This window comes from Kogia breviceps, chromosome 10 (assembly GCF_026419965.1).
Source record: "Kogia breviceps isolate mKogBre1 chromosome 10, mKogBre1 haplotype 1, whole genome shotgun sequence".
Classification (NCBI taxonomy): domain Eukaryota; kingdom Metazoa; phylum Chordata; class Mammalia; order Artiodactyla; family Physeteridae; genus Kogia; species Kogia breviceps.
The window spans coordinates 17,399,878-17,421,353 of NC_081319.1; the positions used below are offsets into that span (position 1 = coordinate 17,399,878).

General features: G+C 47.8%; 1 protein-coding gene across 2 annotated transcripts in view; it reads left to right on the plus strand.

The window, feature by feature from the left end:
- Positions 1-3,171: 3,171 nt before the first annotated feature.
- Positions 3,172-21,476, plus strand: part of PDZRN3 (PDZ domain containing ring finger 3) — a 243,794-nt gene continuing 225,489 nt past the window's right edge. For both annotated transcript variants that reach the window (XM_059078057.2, XM_067043608.1), the window contains exons 1-2: positions 3,172-3,990; positions 18,107-18,193. In XM_059078057.2, the coding sequence (XP_058934040.1) occupies positions 3,268-3,990; positions 18,107-18,193 (810 nt within the window). In that variant the 5' untranslated portion in view covers positions 3,172-3,267. The remainder of the gene's footprint in view (positions 3,991-18,106; positions 18,194-21,476) is intronic.

Sequence of the window (21,476 nt, forward strand, 5' to 3'; positions counted from 1 at the left end):
TCTGTAAACCTCAGTTTCTTCATCTGTAAAAAGGGCCAACAAGACATCTGCCTCTTGATGTGCTGTGAGAAGTAATGCAATAATGAAGGTCAACTGGTAAGGACAATGCTCGGCGCTGAGTAGCAGCTCAAAAATGGTAGACATTATTATCATCATCTTCTGAATAAACAGGTTGATGGAATGGAGAGTTAAGAACAGAATCTAAATCAGAGTGACGGGGAATATTGCATTTTTGTTAGGCTTGGGACCACGCCTTGGTTAGAAAGTGCAGAATCGGACCGTAAAAGGAAGTGGTGAGGGCAGAGATGGCGGAAGCCATAAGAATCATTTGCAAAGGGACCGATGCTCTTGTCCACAAGGAGTCATCCCTTCATAAACATTATCTAATCCATGTCAGAACAACCAGCTACTTTTCTCAGATGACTTGCCACACCAAACGTTCAGCTTCCTGCCTTTTGTATTCATGTGTATTAATGTGGCGCCCCAACTTTTCAAGTTAACACATCTCTCACTATGCTGCGTTCACTAGGTCATTCCACAGCCAGCAGAGGACACGGGCTGCCAGCACTGTCTGACGTTAGCAATGAATGAAAGGCTGCCCCAAACCAGTGGTTCTCAGCCTCAACCCAGTGCAGTTTCACCTCCCGAGGACACTGGCAATGTCCACTGCCGGGGGTGGGGAAAGTAACCACCAGCATCTAACCAGAGATGCTGCTGAACGTCCTACAACGCACAGGACAAAAAATTACTTGACTGAAAGCAGAAACGGAGAAAACTTGTCCTTAAACTGTTCTTTCTTTTAACCTTTCTGGTTCTCAATTCCCCTGTCTATTAAATTCAGCCACTAAATAGTATGCATGATCTGCCAACTGACATTCTAGGAGTCTTTTTTTTTTTTTCCTGACCTCCAAGAATTTTGCTTCTAAAATTAACCAGCGAGGAGTGGTTTAGACAGATTTTTCTTTTTCTTGTGCCAAAAGAGGCCAATCCACAGTCTGCTATAGCTTTTCTGTGGCCTCAGCTGTAGCATTTCATCAACAGCCTCTCAGTTGGCAAGAGGGTGGGGATGGGGGGGGAAACAAGTCTGCAGAGAAGCCTACACCCAAAGTAAGCAGTAATTTCCCATTTATGGTGTATGATGCACTTTCCTTGTTTCTCAAAACCAGTTTGGTTTGAAGATTATCACCCTGTTGACACTAGCCCACCTTGTGAAACTGACAGGCCCACACACCTTTGGTGAAAGAATGTGTTTCTTACCCATTATCTGAGAACCTGTGAGCAGCTTAATAAATACACTGAAGGAGGATTTCTGGTACATGCTTATCTGAACAAAGGCCAATTACATTCCACCTCAAGAACTTGCAAAGGAATGCATTAATCGATTTAAGCAATTAAAAGAAAGCCGCTACCACAAATAGACAACAAATGCCACCAACACTGATGAAAGAACACTGTCCAGTGACCTCAGCAAGGCACTGAGAAATCTCATCAGTGACAACTTTTTAAAGGTTGGTTCAAAACAAGTAATCCTCGTGGACATCAACACAACCCTTTCACTGGTGAAACAGTTAAGTAGTGAAGGTCACGGGGCTTTCGCAGCCACATAAAGGAGAGAAGTAAAAGCAATTAGACAAAATGGGTGCTGTCATCCCACTTTCCAGACCCCAGAGCCACACTAAACACAGAGATGCAACTTTTCCACTTCGTTATTCAGGATCTGGCAGCACATTCCAAATGAGAATGCCATAGCTTGGTTTTTCTTTCTTACCATTGCTGGCTGGATGTTTCTTAGCCATCTAGAGCCTGGGGAGAGGAAAAAAACAAACAAAAAAAACCCAAAAAGCAAAACAGGAAATCCACGGATGATGCTATGAATTGATCACCTAGGTTGGAATCCCAAAGTATTTCTTCAACACTCAGAACTGTTGCTGAAAACTGCCCTGCTTGAAGCTACCCCCCAGCAGAAGAAAAAAGTCCATATTCATGGATGGCCACTTCCCAACCAGGTGGAAATCCACTGAGTAATAGCCTCAGCACCACTTGGAGGCTCTTTTGACAAGGAAATTCTCAGACTCCACCCCAGGCCTACCGGATCAGAATCTGCATCCACATTAAAATTTGAGAAAGACTGCTCTACAGGGCCTTCAAGAGCCTTTGATTTTTTGCCTTCTCTCAGCCTGAATTTCCTCAACTGGAGAATGGAAATATAACAAAGTGCATACGTAGGAAAAAAAAAAAAACCAAAGTGAAGGAACGCAGTTCACATGATTGCGCGGGTGATTATGGGGAACTTCTCCAAGTTCTACACTTGTGCGGTTTTTAACGCTGTAAGACCAGCGTTACTTCTTTTATAATGGGGGAAAATAATTTTTAAGCACGACGCTCTCTCACCATATTGTACTGATGATTTTTAAAGGGACCGATTTATCAGGGCCCAGCACAATTTGTGCAAGCCACACTTTAATGCAGACACTTCAGAGGTGTTAGGTGAAGTGAACGGAGCCGGCCCGGCAGCTTCTCCCACCCTGGCAGCCGGCGAGCAGCTCTCGTCCCCGAAAACTGGCCCTCGTAGATTCGCCCTCTGCTTCTGGAAACCTTGGCCTGGCAAACCTCGGGGTCCGCTGAACCTCTGGTGGGACCTGTAGTTGCAGGAGCGTCCCGCAGGCTCTGTAACTTTCCCCGGGATGAAATAAATAAATAAAGACCGTAAGTGCTGAGATAGCGGGCCCCGCGATATTTTTCGCTCTCTGTAATCAGCCACGAAAAGAGGGAGGCAGGGGAGGGGAGTAAAAAGTTGCGATCCGGCCCGGAAGGGGCTCCAGGAAAACTCGTCTGGGCGACAGCAGCACCCTCAGCGCCTAACTTAGTGAGCTTTTCTCGGTTGGCATTTTGTCTCCCATAGCGAAAACTCCAAGAGAGCGGAGTGGAGTTTCCGGAGAGAAGGGCTCAGGCTGGCGTCCTGGGCAGCCCAGTCCCCTTGGCGAGCCTCTGGGCCTTCCTACCCTCCGTCGCCACCCGTCCTCCTCCCTTTTGCAGGGGGCAGGCGGGAGTCAGCCGAGGCAGGATGTGCGTGCGCACGCGCTCCCGCAAATACGGCTGAGGAGTTCTGTTCCTCGGGCATTTTCCGAGGAAGTCTGGAGCAATTAGGCTCAGTCCGGGGAGAGCCAGCGAGAGAGCGGGCGGCGCAGCCGGCGCGTCTGGGCTGCCTCGCAGGGAAGGAGGGGGCGGCCGGCCGCCCGGCGGCGACCCCGGGCCCCGGCCGCCACCATGGGCTTCGAGCTGGACCGCTTCGACGGCGACGTGGACCCGGACCTGAAGTGCGCGCTGTGCCACAAGGTCCTGGAGGACCCGCTGACCACGCCGTGCGGCCACGTCTTCTGCGCCGGCTGCGTGCTGCCCTGGGTGGTGCAGGAGGGCAGCTGCCCGGCACGCTGCCGAGGTCGCCTCTCGGCCAAGGAGCTCAACCACGTCCTGCCGCTCAAACGCCTCATCCTCAAGCTCGACATCAAGTGCGCGCACGCGGCGCGCGGCTGCGGCCGGGTGGTCAAGCTGCAACAGCTGCCCGAGCACCTCGAGCGCTGCGACTTCGCGCCCGCTCGCTGCCGCCACGCGGGCTGCGGCCAGGTGCTGCTGCGGCGCGACGTGGAGGCGCACATGCGCGACGCGTGCGACGCGCGGCCGGTGGGCCGCTGCCAGGAGGGCTGCGGGCTGCCCCTGACGCACGGCGAGCAGCGCGCCGGCGGCCACTGCTGCGCGCGGGCCCTGCGGGCGCACAACAGCGCGCTGCAGGCCCGCCTGGGCGCGCTGCACAAGGCGCTCAAGAAGGAGGCGCTGCGCGCGGGCAAGCGCGAGAAGTCGCTGGTGGCGCAGCTGGCCGCCGCACAGCTGGAGCTGCAGATGACCGCTCTGCGCTACCAGAAGAAGTTCACCGAGTACAGCGCGCGCCTCGACTCGCTCAGCCGCTGCGTGGCCACGCCGCCCGGCGGCAAGGTAGGCACCCGCTGCCCGCCCCGACCCCCTGCCGGGCTCCTGCGTCCCCGGGGCGCCTCTCAGTCCCTTTGGGCACGGGGGTCCCGGGAGCATCTCTGCCTGCCTCTTCGGACACTGCTTGCCAGATAGGCAAGGTCGGGGAATCGGCCTAAACTTGGGAACTGTGGTCCTTTGACAGATTAGACTCAGGGTGAAGTATAGCTCCAGCAGCTTCAGGGGTTCTGGAAAGACTCAAAGGAATCCGCGACCAGCGCAGAGTAAGAATGAGTGTGGCTCCAGAGTCAGAAGTGTGCAAAGGCTTTGCTGCAGACCAGCTGGGTGATCTTGGGGAGGTCGCTTAGCCTCTTTGGAGGTTGGGAAACATGGTTCCTATACACGTGACACATAGGATAGGATACTGACGCTCGGCGTGAACTTTATCCACGCACCCTCAGGAGTTCCAGAAAGGATAAAAGGAGCCCACAGCCCGTGTAGATTAGGTTAAGAAGGCTTCCAGAGGAGAGGCCTCTGGAGTAAAAGCTGAATTCCGACGTGGGCTTTGCCTCCAACTAGCTGGCTGACCTTGAGCAAGCAGCTCAGGCTCCCTCAAATTGGAAAGTATGGCCCTAGAGATGTGACACAGGGGGTGAAACACAGACAGGCCCCTTCTGTAGTATTTCTCCAGGGATTGAAAGAATTCCAGAAAGAAGTAAAGGGACTGCCCCCAAATACAAAGTAATAATTGACAGTGAGGCCTCTGGAATTAGAACTGTTCTCGAATCTGGGCTCTTGGCTAAACAGCTGAGTCATGTTGTGGCTTAAGCACCAGGTGCCTTCGTTTCTCTAAATGTAAAATAGCTTCTTTACTCCCTTCAGGGAGAGAACATGTGAAAAGGATCTAGCACGGGGGCCTGGTTGCAAGTCAACGCTCAGCAAGCGTCGCTTGCAGTTATCTTTAACTTCCTCCCCTTGTAAGCCGTCCCCTTGTGCTGGGAGTTGGTGTAATTATAACAGCCACCACTACTGGAGGCTTGCTTTGCTCTAGGCCCCGTTCTAAGCACTTCTTCTCAGCTGTTTCCTTCGTAATGAAGTAAGGGAGGCACGTTGCTTCTCGTTGTGTAGGTGAGGAAAACTCAGGACCAGTGCGAGGCAGTCAGATAACTTGAGTCACAGCTTCTAGGTGCCAGAATTGGGTTCGGCACCCACAGGTGCCCAGGCTCGCGACCACTATCGTGTTACCTCCCAGTGTAACCACGGGGGCCATTTACTGGGGGGTTCTTATGTACCAGCGACTGTGGCAAAGCACTTCGGAGCCATTCCGTAGTTAATCCTCTGAGATAAGAAAGCAGGCTCAGGTCATAGAACTCGTCCAGAGCTGGGATTCAGGTTCTGCCTCAGTTGTCCACCTTGGGGTGTTTTGACATTTTCGGCCCCGAAATTCTTCGTTATGGGAGGCCGTCCCGTGCATTTTCAAATATTGAGTGCCATCCCTAGCCTCTACCCCCTGGATAGCAGTAGCACCACCACCCCCACCCCACCCCCCGCCCAGTGGTGACAACCAGAAATGTCTCCATGTGTTGTCACCTGTTCTCTGAGTGGGGCACAGTCACCCGATGAGAACCAAGATTTCCCTGATTGCAAAGGCCACATTTTCCCCAAGTGGGGAGGGGCGTGGGCCATTGCTCCATTGCTGCTGCTGCTGCTGTGGCTGCCTGTTGCAGCGGAGGGGAATGTATTTGCCTGAGGGGCCCCCAGGGGCCTGTGTCTGCTTGTGTGCTTTGCCCCTCCCTGCCCTCTCCCAGCCCCCTCTTCCACAGCGCACACCCGGCCTGCCAGTTTTCCGACTCCCCCCTCCCCGCCTCCACCCCATCCTGGCCCCCGGCCTGTCTGTCAGCAGCAGCCTCAGCAGCTGGCCGGCTCTGGGCGAAGGGCAAATATTTACAGCTCTGAGGCTCACCCAGGACCGCACAGGCTTACAAAAGACTGGCGTGAGCCTGCCTGCGCGTCACCAAAGTAAGGGGCAAGGCTGGGTCTTCAAGCAGGCGCCGGGTTTGGGGTGAAGGAGTTTCCGGAGTTTCTCCTGTTTATGCTGTCATCTAGACTTCCTGCATAGTTTTAAGTGATGCTTATTTATAAATAAGCCATTCACTCCCCCAGAGTTTATACATCATTCATTGTGAAGCTAGTTTATTATTTCTTCTTGCCTTTCTGTTTTCTTTCTGGAGTGTTTGGGTAAACTCCCTCTCGGAATCAAAAAGATGATACTTGAATCAAAACTGTGGAAGTTTTTGAAGCTCTGTTGGGTGAGGCAGTAGGCTAATCAGGGGCATTAAGCTTAGGGACAAGATGTTGCTTTTTGAGCTTACAGAGAAAGTTTCCTTCTGGAGTTGGAGCGCTGCTTGGGACTTTTATGGACCTCGTTGCTGGGCCTGAGGACAGCCAAGAATGGCCTGGCCTGAAAGCTGCACTAGTTCATTTTTCTGGCCTCAGACCCTGGCTGGTCCCAGCCCAGGCCTTAGGGGGAAGCTCGCTCCTTTTGCCTTGAGGTTAACCCTCAGTGGCCCTTGTGGAACGCTTTTGCTGTCCCAGCCTCTGCCAGACAGACCCCTCCCACTGCAAGCTGTTTAAGAACTTGTTTATTTCATTGGCCAGACTCTCTGCTCCTGCTGGGTACTGTTTATTCTCTTCTAAAAAGCAGAAGGTTTTATATTGCTTGGAAACTCGCATGCACAACACTTTTATTATTATTTTTTTAAAGTCCTATCGTTTACCTCTCTGTTACAAGCTGAAGTAGATAGGAAAGACTCAGAAGATTTTTCCATAGCCTTTCTTCAAGACTTCGAACTTGTTCCATAAAATGATCTGGCATTATTTAAATAATGTAAGATTTCGGACTTTTGATACCAGCTGAGCATTTAGGGTTTGGACCTACCTAGGCATTGTCGCTCCTGCCCTACAAGGTGAGCTGGGACAGGTCTTCTCAAACCTTCACATGATTGGAATCACCTGGAAAGCTTGTTAAACCGCAGATTCTTGGCCTTAGAGATTCTGATCCCTCAGGGCTGGTACGGGGAGTGAGGTTCTGCGTTTCTAACAAGCTACCAGCGCATCTATCACATTTTAGGTATCTCCTCAGCTAGACAAAGAGTATAGGCTCAAGTACAGACATAGATCAACACATGTTGGGCTTCTGCACACAGTTACGGTTTTACTCATCATCGTCTGAACGTCCCTTCCTGAATGTGTTTTGAAAGACCGGGGCGAAGTTCTAAAACCCAGACTGCCTAGCAGTTATACGGTAGGCAACATGGTCCAGAAAGGCTTCTTGAACCGATCTGAAGCCTCATCCGGGCTACAGCAGACTTGGTGAGGCTATGCTTGAGGGTGTGAAAGAGTTGGGCTCCCAGCCTCAGGTTCCTACCCTGACTTGTCCACCTGATTCTAAGAACAAAGGCATTCCACAGCAAAAAACTTGCTTGGCTTTCTGGGAAAGAGAAAGTTCTGGGGCTAACTTTCCTTGGAATTGTTGAGAAACTTGAGACCCAGCCTTGAGAGCTTCTGCTCTTTTATCCCTACTTCCAGTCTGTCATTAAATCAGGTTGGGTTTACCTCCTAAACACTTCTTGAATCTGTTCATCACTCTCCAATCCCATCAGATGATGACCTTGGTCCACACCAGGGTTTCCTGACCCCAGCGTTATTAGAATCTTGGGGTGAATAAGTCTTGGTTGTGTGTGTGTTGTGGGGAAGGTATTGTGTGCATTATGGGATGTGTAGCGGCCTCCCTGGCCTCTACCTACTGGATGCCAGAAGCGTGTCTCACGTCATGAGGCATCACGACGTGATGCTGAGACCAATCAGCCTCGGTCTGAACCCCCATAACCTCTTGCCTAGATCACAGCTGCTCCCTCTATGTATCTTCCTGCTCCCCTCCAGTTACCTCGAGCTGGGAATCATTTCTTAGAAATGTAAATCTGATGTCGCTCTTCCTTCGGCCCTGCTGTGCCTTGAGTTTCTCTTGGGTGGATGTAAGGTCACGCACACTCTGGGTCCTGCTGGCCTCCACCTGCCTGTACCCTTCTCCCCTTTAGTCTCTCTTCCCAGGTTCACTGGCTTCCGGCAGGTCCGTGAATATGTCCCTGAGCCCCTGCTTGCCCCCGGGCCTTTGCACTTGCTCTTGTTTCTCCTTGGAATAGTCTTTCCAGTTGCTCGTTGCTAGGTAAGTGGCAAGTTTTCCAGCTCTCTCCTTCTAGCCCCTGCCTTTCTGTCAGCACTTCAGGTTTGCTCATGACTGGATAACCTGTCTATCCTTCCCATCCCAGCTCCAGCTTCACTGCCTGTGGGAAGCCCTCTCTGACCTCACAGACTAGGTCTGGTGCCCTGAGACTCTCACCTTGGTGCGCCGCCTGCGTGGCCTTCATCACAGCTGTAACTGAATAATGGGAAGAGCTGGTTATTTTCTGTGAAGGACAATAAAGGAAGGACCACGTCTGTGTCCTTCAGGGCTGCGTATCCCGGCACCAGTTCGATTACCACGTACCCTGTGAACTCTCGATATGTCTTTGTTCAGTGAATAAATGCGAGATCGAAAGGGCTGTCTTGTCAGCCATCGAAACTTTTCAGATCGCTAACCAAGAGTGAGCTTGTTAGCTCACTCTTAAAAAAAAAGAATGAGTTTTTCTGTGACCTGCAAGTTAACAAAATTGTTTCCAGGTTTGTGGGAGGCATGCTTTTGTTTCCCCAGATCCATTTGTGTAAATTCCCAAATCCCAGAAACAATTTTGTCCATTTCACAACTCCTGGAGATAAGTGATTCTAATAGACAGTTGTATGAAAAGGTGTTCCAGATGTCTGAACAGTTTGAAATGTCTCTATTACAATGTTCACAGTTCAGTGTCTTTTCTGTTTTTCTGAAAAGTGTCAGCAAGTGGCCATTCCATGGTGTATCTTATGGAATAGCCCAGTTCAGCTAAAGGAATTGTGGGCCGTTGCATCCATTTCATTTCAGTGATTTATAAAGAAAATTAGCATTTGGCTTACAACTATGTTACCCAGCTACACTGGCTTGAATGATCATAACTGAATAATTTGAATCGGGAATTCTGTTGCCGTTTATGTGTAAGTGATTCTTTCTGAGTTCACAAATGATGTTTGCTTCTCTGTAAAAATATTTGATGAGAGAGAATGTATTTATAAGGTGGTTTTGTGTTGGCTGTAGACTAAGGAGCTTAAAAGGAAAGGAAATAACATTCATTGAGTGTAACTGGGTGCCATACACTTAGGGTACATTGTGTATGTACACACATTAGCTTCCCCGTCTTATTCATTTGGTGTAGACCCCTTTCTTGTTTGGTAAAAGAGGAGGATTGTAAAACAGATTATAAAACAGCTAGGTGAAGGCCAGAAGTTACACAGATTCTAAGAGTAGAGCTGAGATTTAAACTCAGCACCCGACTCCAGGCTGTTACCAAAATAAGAATAGTATTTTCTCCTGAGGCGGGGTCCCCTCCAAAGTCTCATACTGGGTTTCCAAAGGGCTGTTACTCCACGTGCAAGCACTGTGCGGGTTAGAGATGCGGGTTCATCTTCAGAAAGACTCTGTGAGGTTAGTACCCACAGCTCATTACCCTTCCTATTACAGATGGAAAAAGAGAGACTCCAAAGATTAAACAGCTTCCCCAGCATCATTTTCTGGCTCCGTTTGGTTGGTCTGATGGCTTCTGGTCCATGGTGATGAGGTGTGTTCACCCCACGCTGTAATTCCTGTTTTCAGAGGTCTGCTGTGGAGCGCATGCAGTATAAAACAGAACAGGTCCTGCCTGTACAAGAGAGTTAGAGGAAGAGAGAGAGAAAGGGAGGAAGGAAGGGAAGGGAAGGAAGGAAAAAGAAAAGAGGTGGTGCCTTGGATGGAATCATGCCTCATCTCCTTAATTTCGAACCTAGTAAGTTAAAGAGTGGTTGATGGTAGGAAGTAAATGAAATTCTTCCAAATGTGTTCGTTCAGTCCAGCTCCTCACATGCTTATACACTGTGTTTCAGGCTCTGGGATAGGCACTGCTGGGTGCAAAGGGGAACTTGAGCTGCTTTCACCCCTGGATCAATCAGACACCCGCTTGTGCCTTTGAAAACAACACGGTTTGCCGTTCTTTGCTCAGTCAAGCCTTTTAGCCGTGGGTCACCTCTGTCCCCCCAGACTAATGGTGTTCTAATAAGCCTGTTCCAATAAGAAAGGGAAGTGGTGGAACATAATGATTACCCTTGTAAAGAAAATAACTAACAGATGGACCCGAGCGTCCATCTTTCTCCCCTACCCCGTATGTTTACTTGCAGGGAGCCTACGGGGCGGAGCCACGTGCAGCCTGTGTGTACGTGGGCCCTGCAGCAGCCCCTTCTCCAGGAGGGGTGGTTGGGTGAGCTTCTACCCTGGCAGAGGGTGAGGGGTGTGTGCAGAAATAAGTCCTGGGCAGAGGGGTCAGCCCTAGAATTTTGCTAGAAGCTGTTTTCAGGTGCCCTCTGTCTTTGCTGCACGTGGATCAGGAAGGGGGTGAAGTCGCTTTCAGGTTGTGGGTCAGCGTTGGATGCGTCCCCGGCAGCTCCAGGGTACCCGGAACTGAGCTGTCACGTGATTCGTGTCAGAGCCTGGAGTTGGTGATATCCGGGCTCCTGTGCTTCTTCTGCCTTGTTGTTGAGCATCTCTGGGAGGATCTTCTAACCTCCTCTAAGCCTTAATTGCCTCATCTCCAAAATGAGGTAATGCTGATAGGACTGGCATTAGGATTAAATGAGATGATGAACGTAATGTGCGTAGTAAGGCTTACCAAGCATTTGCTGAACACTTACTAAGTGAATGTTTATTAAGTACCTATAGGTTTAGGGATGTTCTTCAAGTAAATCACTGAAGCAACATTAGAAATTGGAGATGGTTTAATAGAGAAGAAGGAAAGGGATCTTTACTCAAAGGATTACAGGCTTATTGCAAGCCATGGACTGCCCTTGGGTGACCAGAATCTCTGGCTTTCTCTTCTCTGACTGCTTGTCAGTGCTGGAAACTTTGTGAAAGAGGGATATTCAAGTCAATTTCACTGCATCGGGGCAGCAAGTCTGAGCTAAGGTGTAAAGGAGGAGGCTAAAGGCGCGAATACGATGAGGTTACTGTGTATTTACTTGTATTTATAGTCGTCCAACTGCAATTAACAAAAGCTAAGGAGGGATGGGCCAGGCTAAGCTCCCACCTTCCTGTAAGTGAGAAGGTGGGACTTTGCAGCTGGGTAGCCTTTGCTTTGTTGCTGATTTGGACAAGAAAATGCTCCACGTTGGGTAATTGGATGATCACGTTTCAAAAACTGAAATCACCTTGTACTCCGTCAAGTGGAAATGTGAAAATGCTGCAGCACCTTAATTCGGTTTGCTGTTGTCTGTATGTAGGTGAAAGCGTCGCTTGTGGGCGTTCACCAGAAAAGCAGATGAGCAGATGATAAAAATGAGAGATACAGACTTGAAATCAAACTCATGGAAATAGAGAAGTAGACTTAGGGATTTCTTAGGTTATCTAAATATAGCAGCAGATTAAAATATGTGTATATTTTTGGCCTAGGGCAGCACTGACAATCTTTACTTAATGTCTTAGGTGGTTTTTCAGAAACATCTTCTTTGGCTGTAGATGAATATATCTTGTTCTGTAGATATTATGGCTCCATAAAAGCTATATCTTTGCTCCTTTCTGCCTGTTTTCCCTTGCCCTTTGTCTCTTTTCATCCTCTCTGCACCTATTCTGGTGACAGGTAAACGCTGCTAATACTTCAGTAGACTGTCTCATCCATTTCCAATTCATTTTCAAGCATCATTCCCACGACTACCTTCAGTCTTAGGCTTGAACAGTTTTCCCTTTCTGTTCTTCCTTCAAGAATCCCTTCTTTTAGAACTGAAGTTGGAATTACAGGGAGGGCTTGGTCCAAGCTGCTTCCTCATTAAAAACATAGTTTGACCAACGAAGAGGTGCAGGGAGAGAAGGCATCCCCGTTCTCTTTAGGACAGAATTTCTGGCAGCCATCTCTGCCTCCTGGTCCCCCCCAGCCCCACCCCTCCACATTTTTACGCTCTCTTGTCACTAGTCAACAGACAGAGCTCTTTCCCAGCTGTGCGAGTCTCTGGGAGCTTTGCATAATCTGAGGTTGAGAGGTGTTGTGTCACCCCAGATACACAGACGAGCGGTCAGTCAATTACAGTTCTCACATCCCGCCGGGCAGCTTTCCAGTCTAGCCCGTTCTCGGCTACAAGTCCCACAGCAGCAATAATCAAGGAACACCCGTCTCTGGGCGGAAAGGAGTTTTTAGAAAGAATGCACATTGACAGCGGCATGACGGCCTTTGGGGGCTGCCACACTGCTTAGGAGATGGCTGGCGTCCAAGCTTCTGAGGCTGGATTGTGCGGAGGAGAACAGTGACAGGGTGATGCTGAAAGTAAGAGGGACTCTACCGTAGAAGACAAGTTGGCATTCTTGGACTTAAAAGAAACACAGGGCTTCCCTGGTGGCGCAGTGGTTGAGAGTCCGCCTGCCGATGCAGGGGACGCGGGTTCGTGCCCTGGTCCGGGAAGATCCCACGTGCCGCGGAGCGGCTGGGCCCGTGAGCCGTGGCCGCTGAGCCTGCGTGTCCGGAGCCTGTGCTCCGCAACGGTGAGAGGCCCGCGTACCGCAAAAAAAAAAAAAAAAAAAAAAAGGAAAGAAAAACAGCCGCCATGAGGTGTCTTTTTGACAAAGTACATTTGAGTTCTGTTTTTTCGCTGTGGCTTTTATTCCCCCCCGCCCCAAATTCTTGTCCAGTTAGACCTTGAATGGAGCAGCTTACAAATAGGGTGATTTTAACGCTGATCGGTAGTTACATGTTTGACTATGATAGCCAAGCTTATTTTAAGCAGAATCTAGTGTATGTTCCTGAACTTGGAGCTTCTGTTTCTGCTTGTAAGTTACCGGCTGTGGATGGCTTATGCCACCCCCGCTTCTCCAGGGTTACTCTATCTCTGCCCTTGCTCAATCCTCAAGACCTAAGCATCTCCCATGGAGACCCTACACTTCACCAGGGGCCTGACTGTCCACTTGATTTGGATTCTGGGGTGGAGACAGCGTGCTGAGCATCTGTTAGAGCTTCGTGCCCCTTCTCGCAAGGAGGCGGTGCTGGCACTGGACTCCAGAATATGAAGGCATCTTTCTTCTCCATCCCCCACCCTGGGCTCTTGGTGAGAGCGCGTGTCCCTCCTGAGTCCTGGCTCCGGAAGGGAAGAGACCCTGCCATTCAGAAAGAGGGTGGCTCTAGGAAAAGCTGCCAAGGAGGTGCTATCTCATTTCCATTTTTGTTGTCCCCCCCATTCTTCACCTTTTGTATCCTTCCCAGCCCGTCAAGACTCACTCATCTGATAGAACTGGGAGGTAGGTGTCCAAGTGTCTCAGCAATACCTGGGTATCCTGTGCCCCCCACTCCTCCCTCCACTGTCCATATCCAAGCCCACACTTTCTTGGACTTGATGTTTCTCCTGTCCTGTTGGGAACCGCCATCTGTTCCCCCACCCTCTTTGCTCCCAGGGCCATCTCCCTCCAGGACTGGGGATGTCCGATGTCCGATTTCCCCTCCTCGTGCCTCACAGCAGCTGACCGGTACCCTTTGCCCGTCCCATCTCCGTGCCCCTGAGGGTCCATGCCGAGCTGCTCCCCTTGTGTTTTATACCTCCAGGATAAAATCTGTCTCCTGGCACTCGTGCAGTCCTCCGAGAATGCGCTGCTCTTTTTCCAGACTTGGGAAAAGGAGGAACGTGTACGTGGATGTAATAGCTCCCATCAGATGGCCAGAATGTGGGATGAATGTACAACTGTCTTTACCTCCTTAACGTCAGGCCTCAGCTCTCCCAAACTTGCTGTAGACTGAGTAAGTTCACTTAGGATTAGACATTCTTCATTTCCAGAGTTTTGTAGCAGAGTCATTTATGTGGTCAAACAGCACCATGGCCCCAGTGCTGAGGTGTGCTGGTGTCCGGCCCATGCTGTGCTCTGCTCGTGTTTGAAACCCTGCTATTGGCCAGGCCCTGTACGGGGGCACTAGGCAGTGATAGTCTATCTCATTCATGTTTCAAGAGGAAACCATTATTATCTTCATTCTAAGAATGAGGAAACTCAACTCAGGTTCTGACTATGAAGTCCAAGATCTTAACCATCACCCTGTTCTTGTCAAAGCTATAGTATTCTTATGACACCCCTCAGGGGGTGGCTCGCGGGCTCTAGAGCGCAGGCTCAGTAGTTGTGGCGCATGGGCTTAGTTGCTCCATGACATGTGGGATCTTCCCGGGCCAGGGCTTGACCACACTTCCCCTGCATTGGCAGGCGGATTCTCAACCACTGCGCCACGGGGGAAGTCCTCTTTCCCTTCTTTTACTATCCCAAGCCACTGAGAAAGTTTCAAAGCATGGGTTCTGATAAACTACCAAGACAGAGCAATGTAGGTTAAATTTTCCTTTAGATGAACAGTGTCACTTATTAACATAATGTCTGTGAGCAGCCGGGAACACAGTATTGATGAGAGCCTTTGTCCTTATTCCATTTGTACATCTCTTCCCTCAGTGGGATATAGTTGAATGAGAATCATTTAAATGCCCTGGATCTGATGCATTTTGAACCCAGGAACAGGTTAAATAATTAAGCTGGAAGTAGGGTTAACCTGTTAAACGTGGTGTTGTGTGAAGCCTAGTGTTTAAATTCTCTATTATTTCTTCTGAAGAATCAGAAATTAAATGAAAGTATTGATAGTTAAGGTTGCTTGTGAGAAGGGGAGCGGAAAGGAAAAATCAGGATCAAGCTCGGGGTGTCGTGTCGGAGAAAAGGAAATGACCTTTGGTCATTAGATGGAGAAATGGAAGGAATTCGGCTCAGCCAGAGCTTTTCTCTTCTCTGTCATTGCTCCCGGTATCATGTATTGAATCTTCCACATAATGGCTCAGTCCTGTAAATTAGTCCTAAAATAGGCAATGTCACCTAAAACCAGTGTCTATCCGTCCTGGACAACAGACTAGGTCAAGACACTTCTAGAAAATGAGAACCCCCCCTTTCTTTCTTCCGTGGGATTGATGGCATCTGGCACAAGGAGGTGTAGACAGTTAACTTGACTGTTGACTTGATTGTTCTTTGCACATTGCTATCTGGCTGAGGAATCTTGTTTCAGGCATCGTCTCAGTTGATCTCCATTGTCCCTGGAGAGAGAGATCTCTGAGTTTGGGACCAGACCTAGGTGTCTTTGGGCATCTCAGGTTGGGTCTTCTGGAGATAAATAGTTCACTAAAGAGTTTGGAGTTTTGTTCTGCTACTGGTTTCCTGGGTAAGACCTCCTCTGATGAGTTCCTTTGTGGAACTTTTTGGAACTCCAACAAGGGAAGGATCTTGGGCGGGACCAAATATGTTGCTAGTCTACATGGCACTCTTTTCTATGTTCCACATGACAAGGGAGTTAATGTAGACAGTAATTAAGGTCTAGAATGGGAGATCATCGGTTTAAATCCTAGCTTGACCTCTTACTAGCTCTTTGACGAGGGACAGCTTTCTTTCTTGTTCTCTCTCAGTCTTCCCACCTGTATCATGAGGGTGGTAATAGTGCCAGTTGAAAACATTGGTTGGATTATTAAATAAAATAAGGCACTTAAGTGCTCAATATAATTTCTGGCACATGATAAAGAGCCAATAAATGTTAGCTGTTATCACTGTTAATGCAATGCAATGAGATTTCTATATTTTTCTTTCATTTTTTAGAAGAATAAATAGTTGTCACACAGTAGATTTAAAACTGGCCTGTTTTAATCATTTGGCTGTACATTCTCCTTTGTGCATCATTTGAGCTTGTTCTACCAGAGACATCTGCCTTGGATTACTGTGTGACTGTACAGTGTCTATCCTTGATTAGTTATGAAAGCCAGAAATGTAAGATATGTATGATAACTCTCTCAAATTTCCATGTATTTCTAACTTTTTCACCTCTCTAAGATAACAAAGCAAGAAATGGACTTAGCCACATTTTCTGTTTCCAAGGAAGAAAGATATAAGCTCTTTCAGCTTGCATATCATTGTATTTACATCCCAAAACTATTAGGGTAAAAAAAAAAAAAAAAAACCAGTAGGGTGATTCTGAACTTGTATTCTCTTACAGCAGTGAATATTGTTACCTCTTCTCTTGTTGCAGGTCAGATGAACAATAAAGATTGATAGTGTTGATAGATGCTCTGGCTGGTGGTGCTATGAATAGGACTTTTTTAAAAAAAAGTTCATAAATAGGTTGTCATTACTGAGGCTCTGCTGGTTTTTTTGTTAAAGCACAGTAGCTTGATAGACTCACTTCTCTTTTATATTTATCTACTGTATTTTCTGCATTGAGTAAATGATGCTGCAGAAATGAAGATTTTGTTGTGTTGTTCTTATAGGACACCTAGTTCTTTCATCAGAAACTGCTTTCTTCTACTAACAAATTATCATTTTTGTTTTTACAGAGTTTTAGTAATTGATGCTAAGGCTTCTGTGACATTTTTGAAAATATTTTGAATTCCGCTGTACACTAACTAGTCATGAGAAACAGCCGTTGTTGCTAAGAAGCGCTTGGAGATACTTTTACACATTAAGACCCATTAGTTTTTTTTCTTTTTAGAAACTTTAAACTTTATTATTTATTTATTTATTTATTTATTTAATGGCTTAGGTTGTGCCCTGCACAGCATGTGGGATCTTAGTTCCCCGGGCAGGGGTTGAACCTGTGCCCCCTGCATTGGGAGCATGGATTCTTGACCACTGGACCACCAGGGAAGTCCCTGAGACCCATTAGTCTTGAGTGTGTGTATGTGTGTGGCTGTGTTACATACAGTCTTCCTGGCCAAATATGGAACAGTGTTTTACATTGACAACTATAGCAATAAATGAAGCAGTGCTCCAGAAAAACCACTGGGCACTGCACAGTTGGCAAGAGTGGTTTTCTTTGCCACCATGGAGGTCGAATAAGATATTTGCATCCATGTCATTCAAATGTTGCCATTTATTTCCCCAGCAGAAGTAGAAAGCGCAGGTTTCATCAGCAAGCGATAAATATCAGAATAAAACTTCTTTGTGATAAGCTGTCAGTGCTGTTTTTGAGAAGCGTAAAATAAAATACCTCATTTAAATGATACCCTGTTTAAACAGAAAGCGTGAGTGAAGCAATTGTAAATTTATAGCCAGTACATGTGGAGTTTTGCATACCATTCAGGTAGTTGGAACTGTTTCAGAGGTGTATCAGCAAGTTTAATATTTATGTCGAAGCCTATTAAGTGATAGTTTGCGCAGAAGGTTAAATCTATTTTTATTTATCTGTCTGTTACTTGAGAGTGTTAGTTGAGGTGCCCTGGAATCTCCATCCTGTTTGACTGTTGAGCATTGCGCCTCTGAGACCTGCTGGGGCCATTTCTGGTTGTTTGATTTAAAGGGGCTCACGTGGACCCCCCCCCCACCTTAAACAGAGTGTTTTCTGTTGAACACTCTGCATCTCCTCAGGACTGGACAGTCATTACTTTGTGAAAATGCCCCCTCCCCCGCTTTTCAGTAAGATTCGGGATTTTTCTTTTTCCCACCCATGTTTGCATCTGACTTTTCAAGAGCCGTTTTCCCCCCAAGTCTCCCAAACACAGATGACTATTGATGGGCCGTACGTGCACACAGACTTCCGAGGGGATTGCTATTGGAACATTTCATGACGTAACGTGAATGCTGCTGTTGACAGTGGTTGAGAAACAGACAGACAGTAGCCATCTAGACAGCCAGCTTGCTCTGGGCTGGCCATAGCAAAGATGCATTTGCAGACCAAGGTGTCACTGAGAGAAAATATTCATTACACGTGTCTGGACATCTCCAAACGTTCTTAAGTGATTGCTCCAGGGTTAGATGGTATCCAGAAATGTTTGTAACCTCTTCAACACAGGACAGAGTTTCATCATGGCCCCCCCAAATTTTCCCTGGTTAAACTTCCCTAGAGACATAGGATTTTTAACGCTCAGCAGCCCGTGAGTCCACTTAGATAGAAAGAAAATTCCTCCCATTTTTTTCGCTGTTTGTAAATAAAATTTTGAACTCATTTGTTCCCTGCAGGGTGAAGAAACAAAAAGCCTGACTCTTGTCCTGCATCGGGACTCCGGCTCCCTGGGATTCAATATTATCGGTGGCCGGCCGTGTGTGGTATGTTAATTGCTGAAATGGGTTTTTCTTGTCCCTAGTGCAGCTGGAAGAGGGGGTCAGGGTTTGGGGGGTGAGGGGTAGGAAACCTTGCTCACTTCATTCTGGTCTAATTAGAGTTCATTGTGTATCTAACATCTTCACGCTCAGGGATTTTTCCTATTTTTTTAATTGAAGCATAGTTGATTTACAATGTTGTGTTAGTTTCAGCTGTACAGCGAAGTGATTCAGTTTGGGGGATTTTTATTTCATTGTGGTCTCCTAATGTGGCATGGTCCTAGTTACACAATAGCTCATCTTAGCTGTTTAGCTTTGGGGGTGCGTGTCTGGTTGGGTAGCAGTTGAGCTGAGGCATGTCGCGTGAGACGCGTGCAGTTGCACGGAGTGACTTTGCTAGACGGGGGGCTCCGAGTCTGGCCATGTGATCCGGGCTTCTGCTCTGTCTGCCTTTCCTCAGTCAGGGGCAGTTCCCCTATTTGTGGGATAATTGCATCCCATGCTGTTTCTTCCCACTGGAGCTGTTCATCATGATCTCCTCCTCCAGAAAGGAGAGACTGAATTCAAATCTGTCAATTTGATTGCAAAGAAAATGTCTGCTAAGAGGGCTCTGTGGTGGGGGGCGAGGGTGGTGGCCGAGGATGTGTTTTGGGATCTCACCTTTCACGCTGGATTGCCCGACTCTGTGTGATCTCTTGCTCTTTTCTTGGGCTGACCCTTTCCTTGTTTGTTAGCTTTGAAGGAAAATAGTCAAGGGAAGGGAAAAGAAAACCAGATTCACTCATTCAACAAATAAGTATTGAACACAGGCTGTTTGCTAGGGGCTTGGAGGTACTGGCCAGGGAGACTGGGTCCCTGTGGTCATTGAGTTTATGTCCTGGGTGATATTGGGCAAGAAACAAGTAAAAATACAGTAATTACAGATGGGAGAAGTACAGTGAAGGGTAAAAAGTGGGAGGATGGCATGTGGTAGCTACCGAGGAGCAAGGGCCATCATTGGCTAGAGTAATCAGCAAAGAGAGGAAGGGATATTAAGGCAAATCCTAAAGGATAAGAAGTTGTCAGCCATCCAGCTGTGGTTAATGTTTGCCCCCGCCTTCATGGAGCTCAAGTCCAGATGGAGGAACTGATGAGTTAGGAGAGGAAAGCACTGTTCTCACTGATACACGCTGTGCCTGGGTCCAGCTAAAGATGCCTGGGGGCGGTGGAGTGGGGGGGCCGTTAACAGTAGGGAAGGAGGCATCCTGGGGCAGGGCCATTGGAGCTGGGTTCTGAAGGATAAGTAGGAGTTTGCTAGATCAGAGAGTCCATATATAATACATTTAGTTGAGCAGTCTTAACTGTAAAAAAAATAAAAAATTGAGCATATTTAGTTAGCTACAGATTTTAAATATATTCACTACTGAACTAATGTTACGTGTCTTATAAAATTTACATGCAAAAGAGTCATTTTAAATTATGAAGTTAAAATACAAATATGATTTTTAAAATGCTTTTTTTGTCATTCCAATGTGTTGCATTGCAAGTACCCATCTTTGAAGACCACTGAGCTGAAAGAAAGTGGACGGACCCAGGGAAGCCCAGATAAGGACAGGAACGGAGTTGAGGGGTGGCAGGAAGTGGTCAGAAGGAGGCTGGAGAAGCAGAGGCGGGTTATGATTAAAATCCCTTTGCTTTTAGCCAAGGCCACAGTTTCTTGCAAGAAACGTCCACACCGTTCATTGCAAGAAGTGACAGCTTAGTTGTAGGTGATACGTCGTCATTAAAATGATGAGCTAATACATTATCTGCCTTATGAAACATACTTTAAAAAGCACACTTCTTGACAATGAGAATGAAGGTGGGCTGGGGTAGGGGCTGGTCGCACTTGGCTGGGCCCCAGCAGTGTGCACACACCCTTGTGTTCCTCCCATCATCTGGGGGGGTTTCTTAAGAAACTAACGTTGTGGGCTTCCCTGGTGGTGCCGTGGTTGGGAATCCGCCTGCCGATGCAGGGGACGCAGGTTTGAGCCCTGGTCCGGGAGGATCCCACATGCCGCGGAGCGGCTGGGCCCGTGAGCCACAACTACTGAGCCTGTGCTCTAGGGCCCATGAGCCACAGCTGCTGAGCCTGCGTGCCACAACTACTGAAGCCCACGTGCCTAGAGCCCGTGCTCCGCAACAAGAGAAGCCACCGCAATGAGAAGCCCGTGCACCGTAACGAAGAGTAGCCCCCGCTCGCTGCAACTAGAGGAAGCCCGTGCACAGCAACAAAGACCCAACGCAGCCAAAAATAAATAAATAAAATAAATTTATAAAAAACAAACAAAAATCCCAGCAGGGTTTTCCTGACACCCATTTAAAAAAAACCAAAAAAACAAAAAAACCCAGAATCTAACACTGTGTCAGGCTGGGACTTTTCGCTTTCCCCTTTTTCCAGTTGACCGAGATCCTAGGTGGCATCTCACGGTGCTGCTCTGATTCAGTTCTTGCTTCCAGGGATCAGACTCTCTAGCTCTGGGAGGGCGTGAGGGAGCCAACTGGGGCTTGACTGGCTTAGTACTTGTCCCTAGGAAACACCAGGACCGGGCGGACCCGAGTTCTCCAACTTACCGTCAAGGACGTCTTTTGCCGTTTGGCACAAATAACAGAGAGTTGGCCGTACTTGGTTTTTGTTGATAATTTTTATTCCTTCTCTCCATACCCATCATTAGCAGTTTTAAGAAACAACTACCGTAAACGAAGCTGCATTTCACTTTACGATGTTTTAGAAGTTTCTGCAGCCAAAAGCACCCAAACTAGGAAGATCTCTTCTGCACACACCAAAGCATATATAGAAGAAGGGAGCCTGATGTTTGCAAAATGCCTGAAATGGAGAGGCAAGCCTATGGCTTGACAGTGGTTGGGCAGCCGACTATGGGAAAGCCCGAAAAGATGGTGTTTAGTTTCTGCACCTCCCCAGGGGTGAAAGGATGCTTCCAGCCTCACTGGAATGCAGTTGTTGGTTTTTTTTTTTTTCTCAGACTTACCAAAGAACCTGTTTTAGGTCGTTTTCTTTTTCCTTTAAAAAAAAAGTGATTTAAGCACAAACCAGACTCAATTTTGTAGTGTTCAAAATTGTTCTCAGTTTATTTGGTCTTTTTGCAAGAACTCCATGTGTGGCCCTGGGGAGGAAAATTGAATTCCACATGCATGTGTTTGCCGTTGTGTTTTTAAAAACTTGTCCTGATTAGCAGACACAGCAAAGGGAAACCTAAATGGATTCTTCACTGTTGCCTGGAAATCTGGCAGGTCATTGAGAACATGCTAA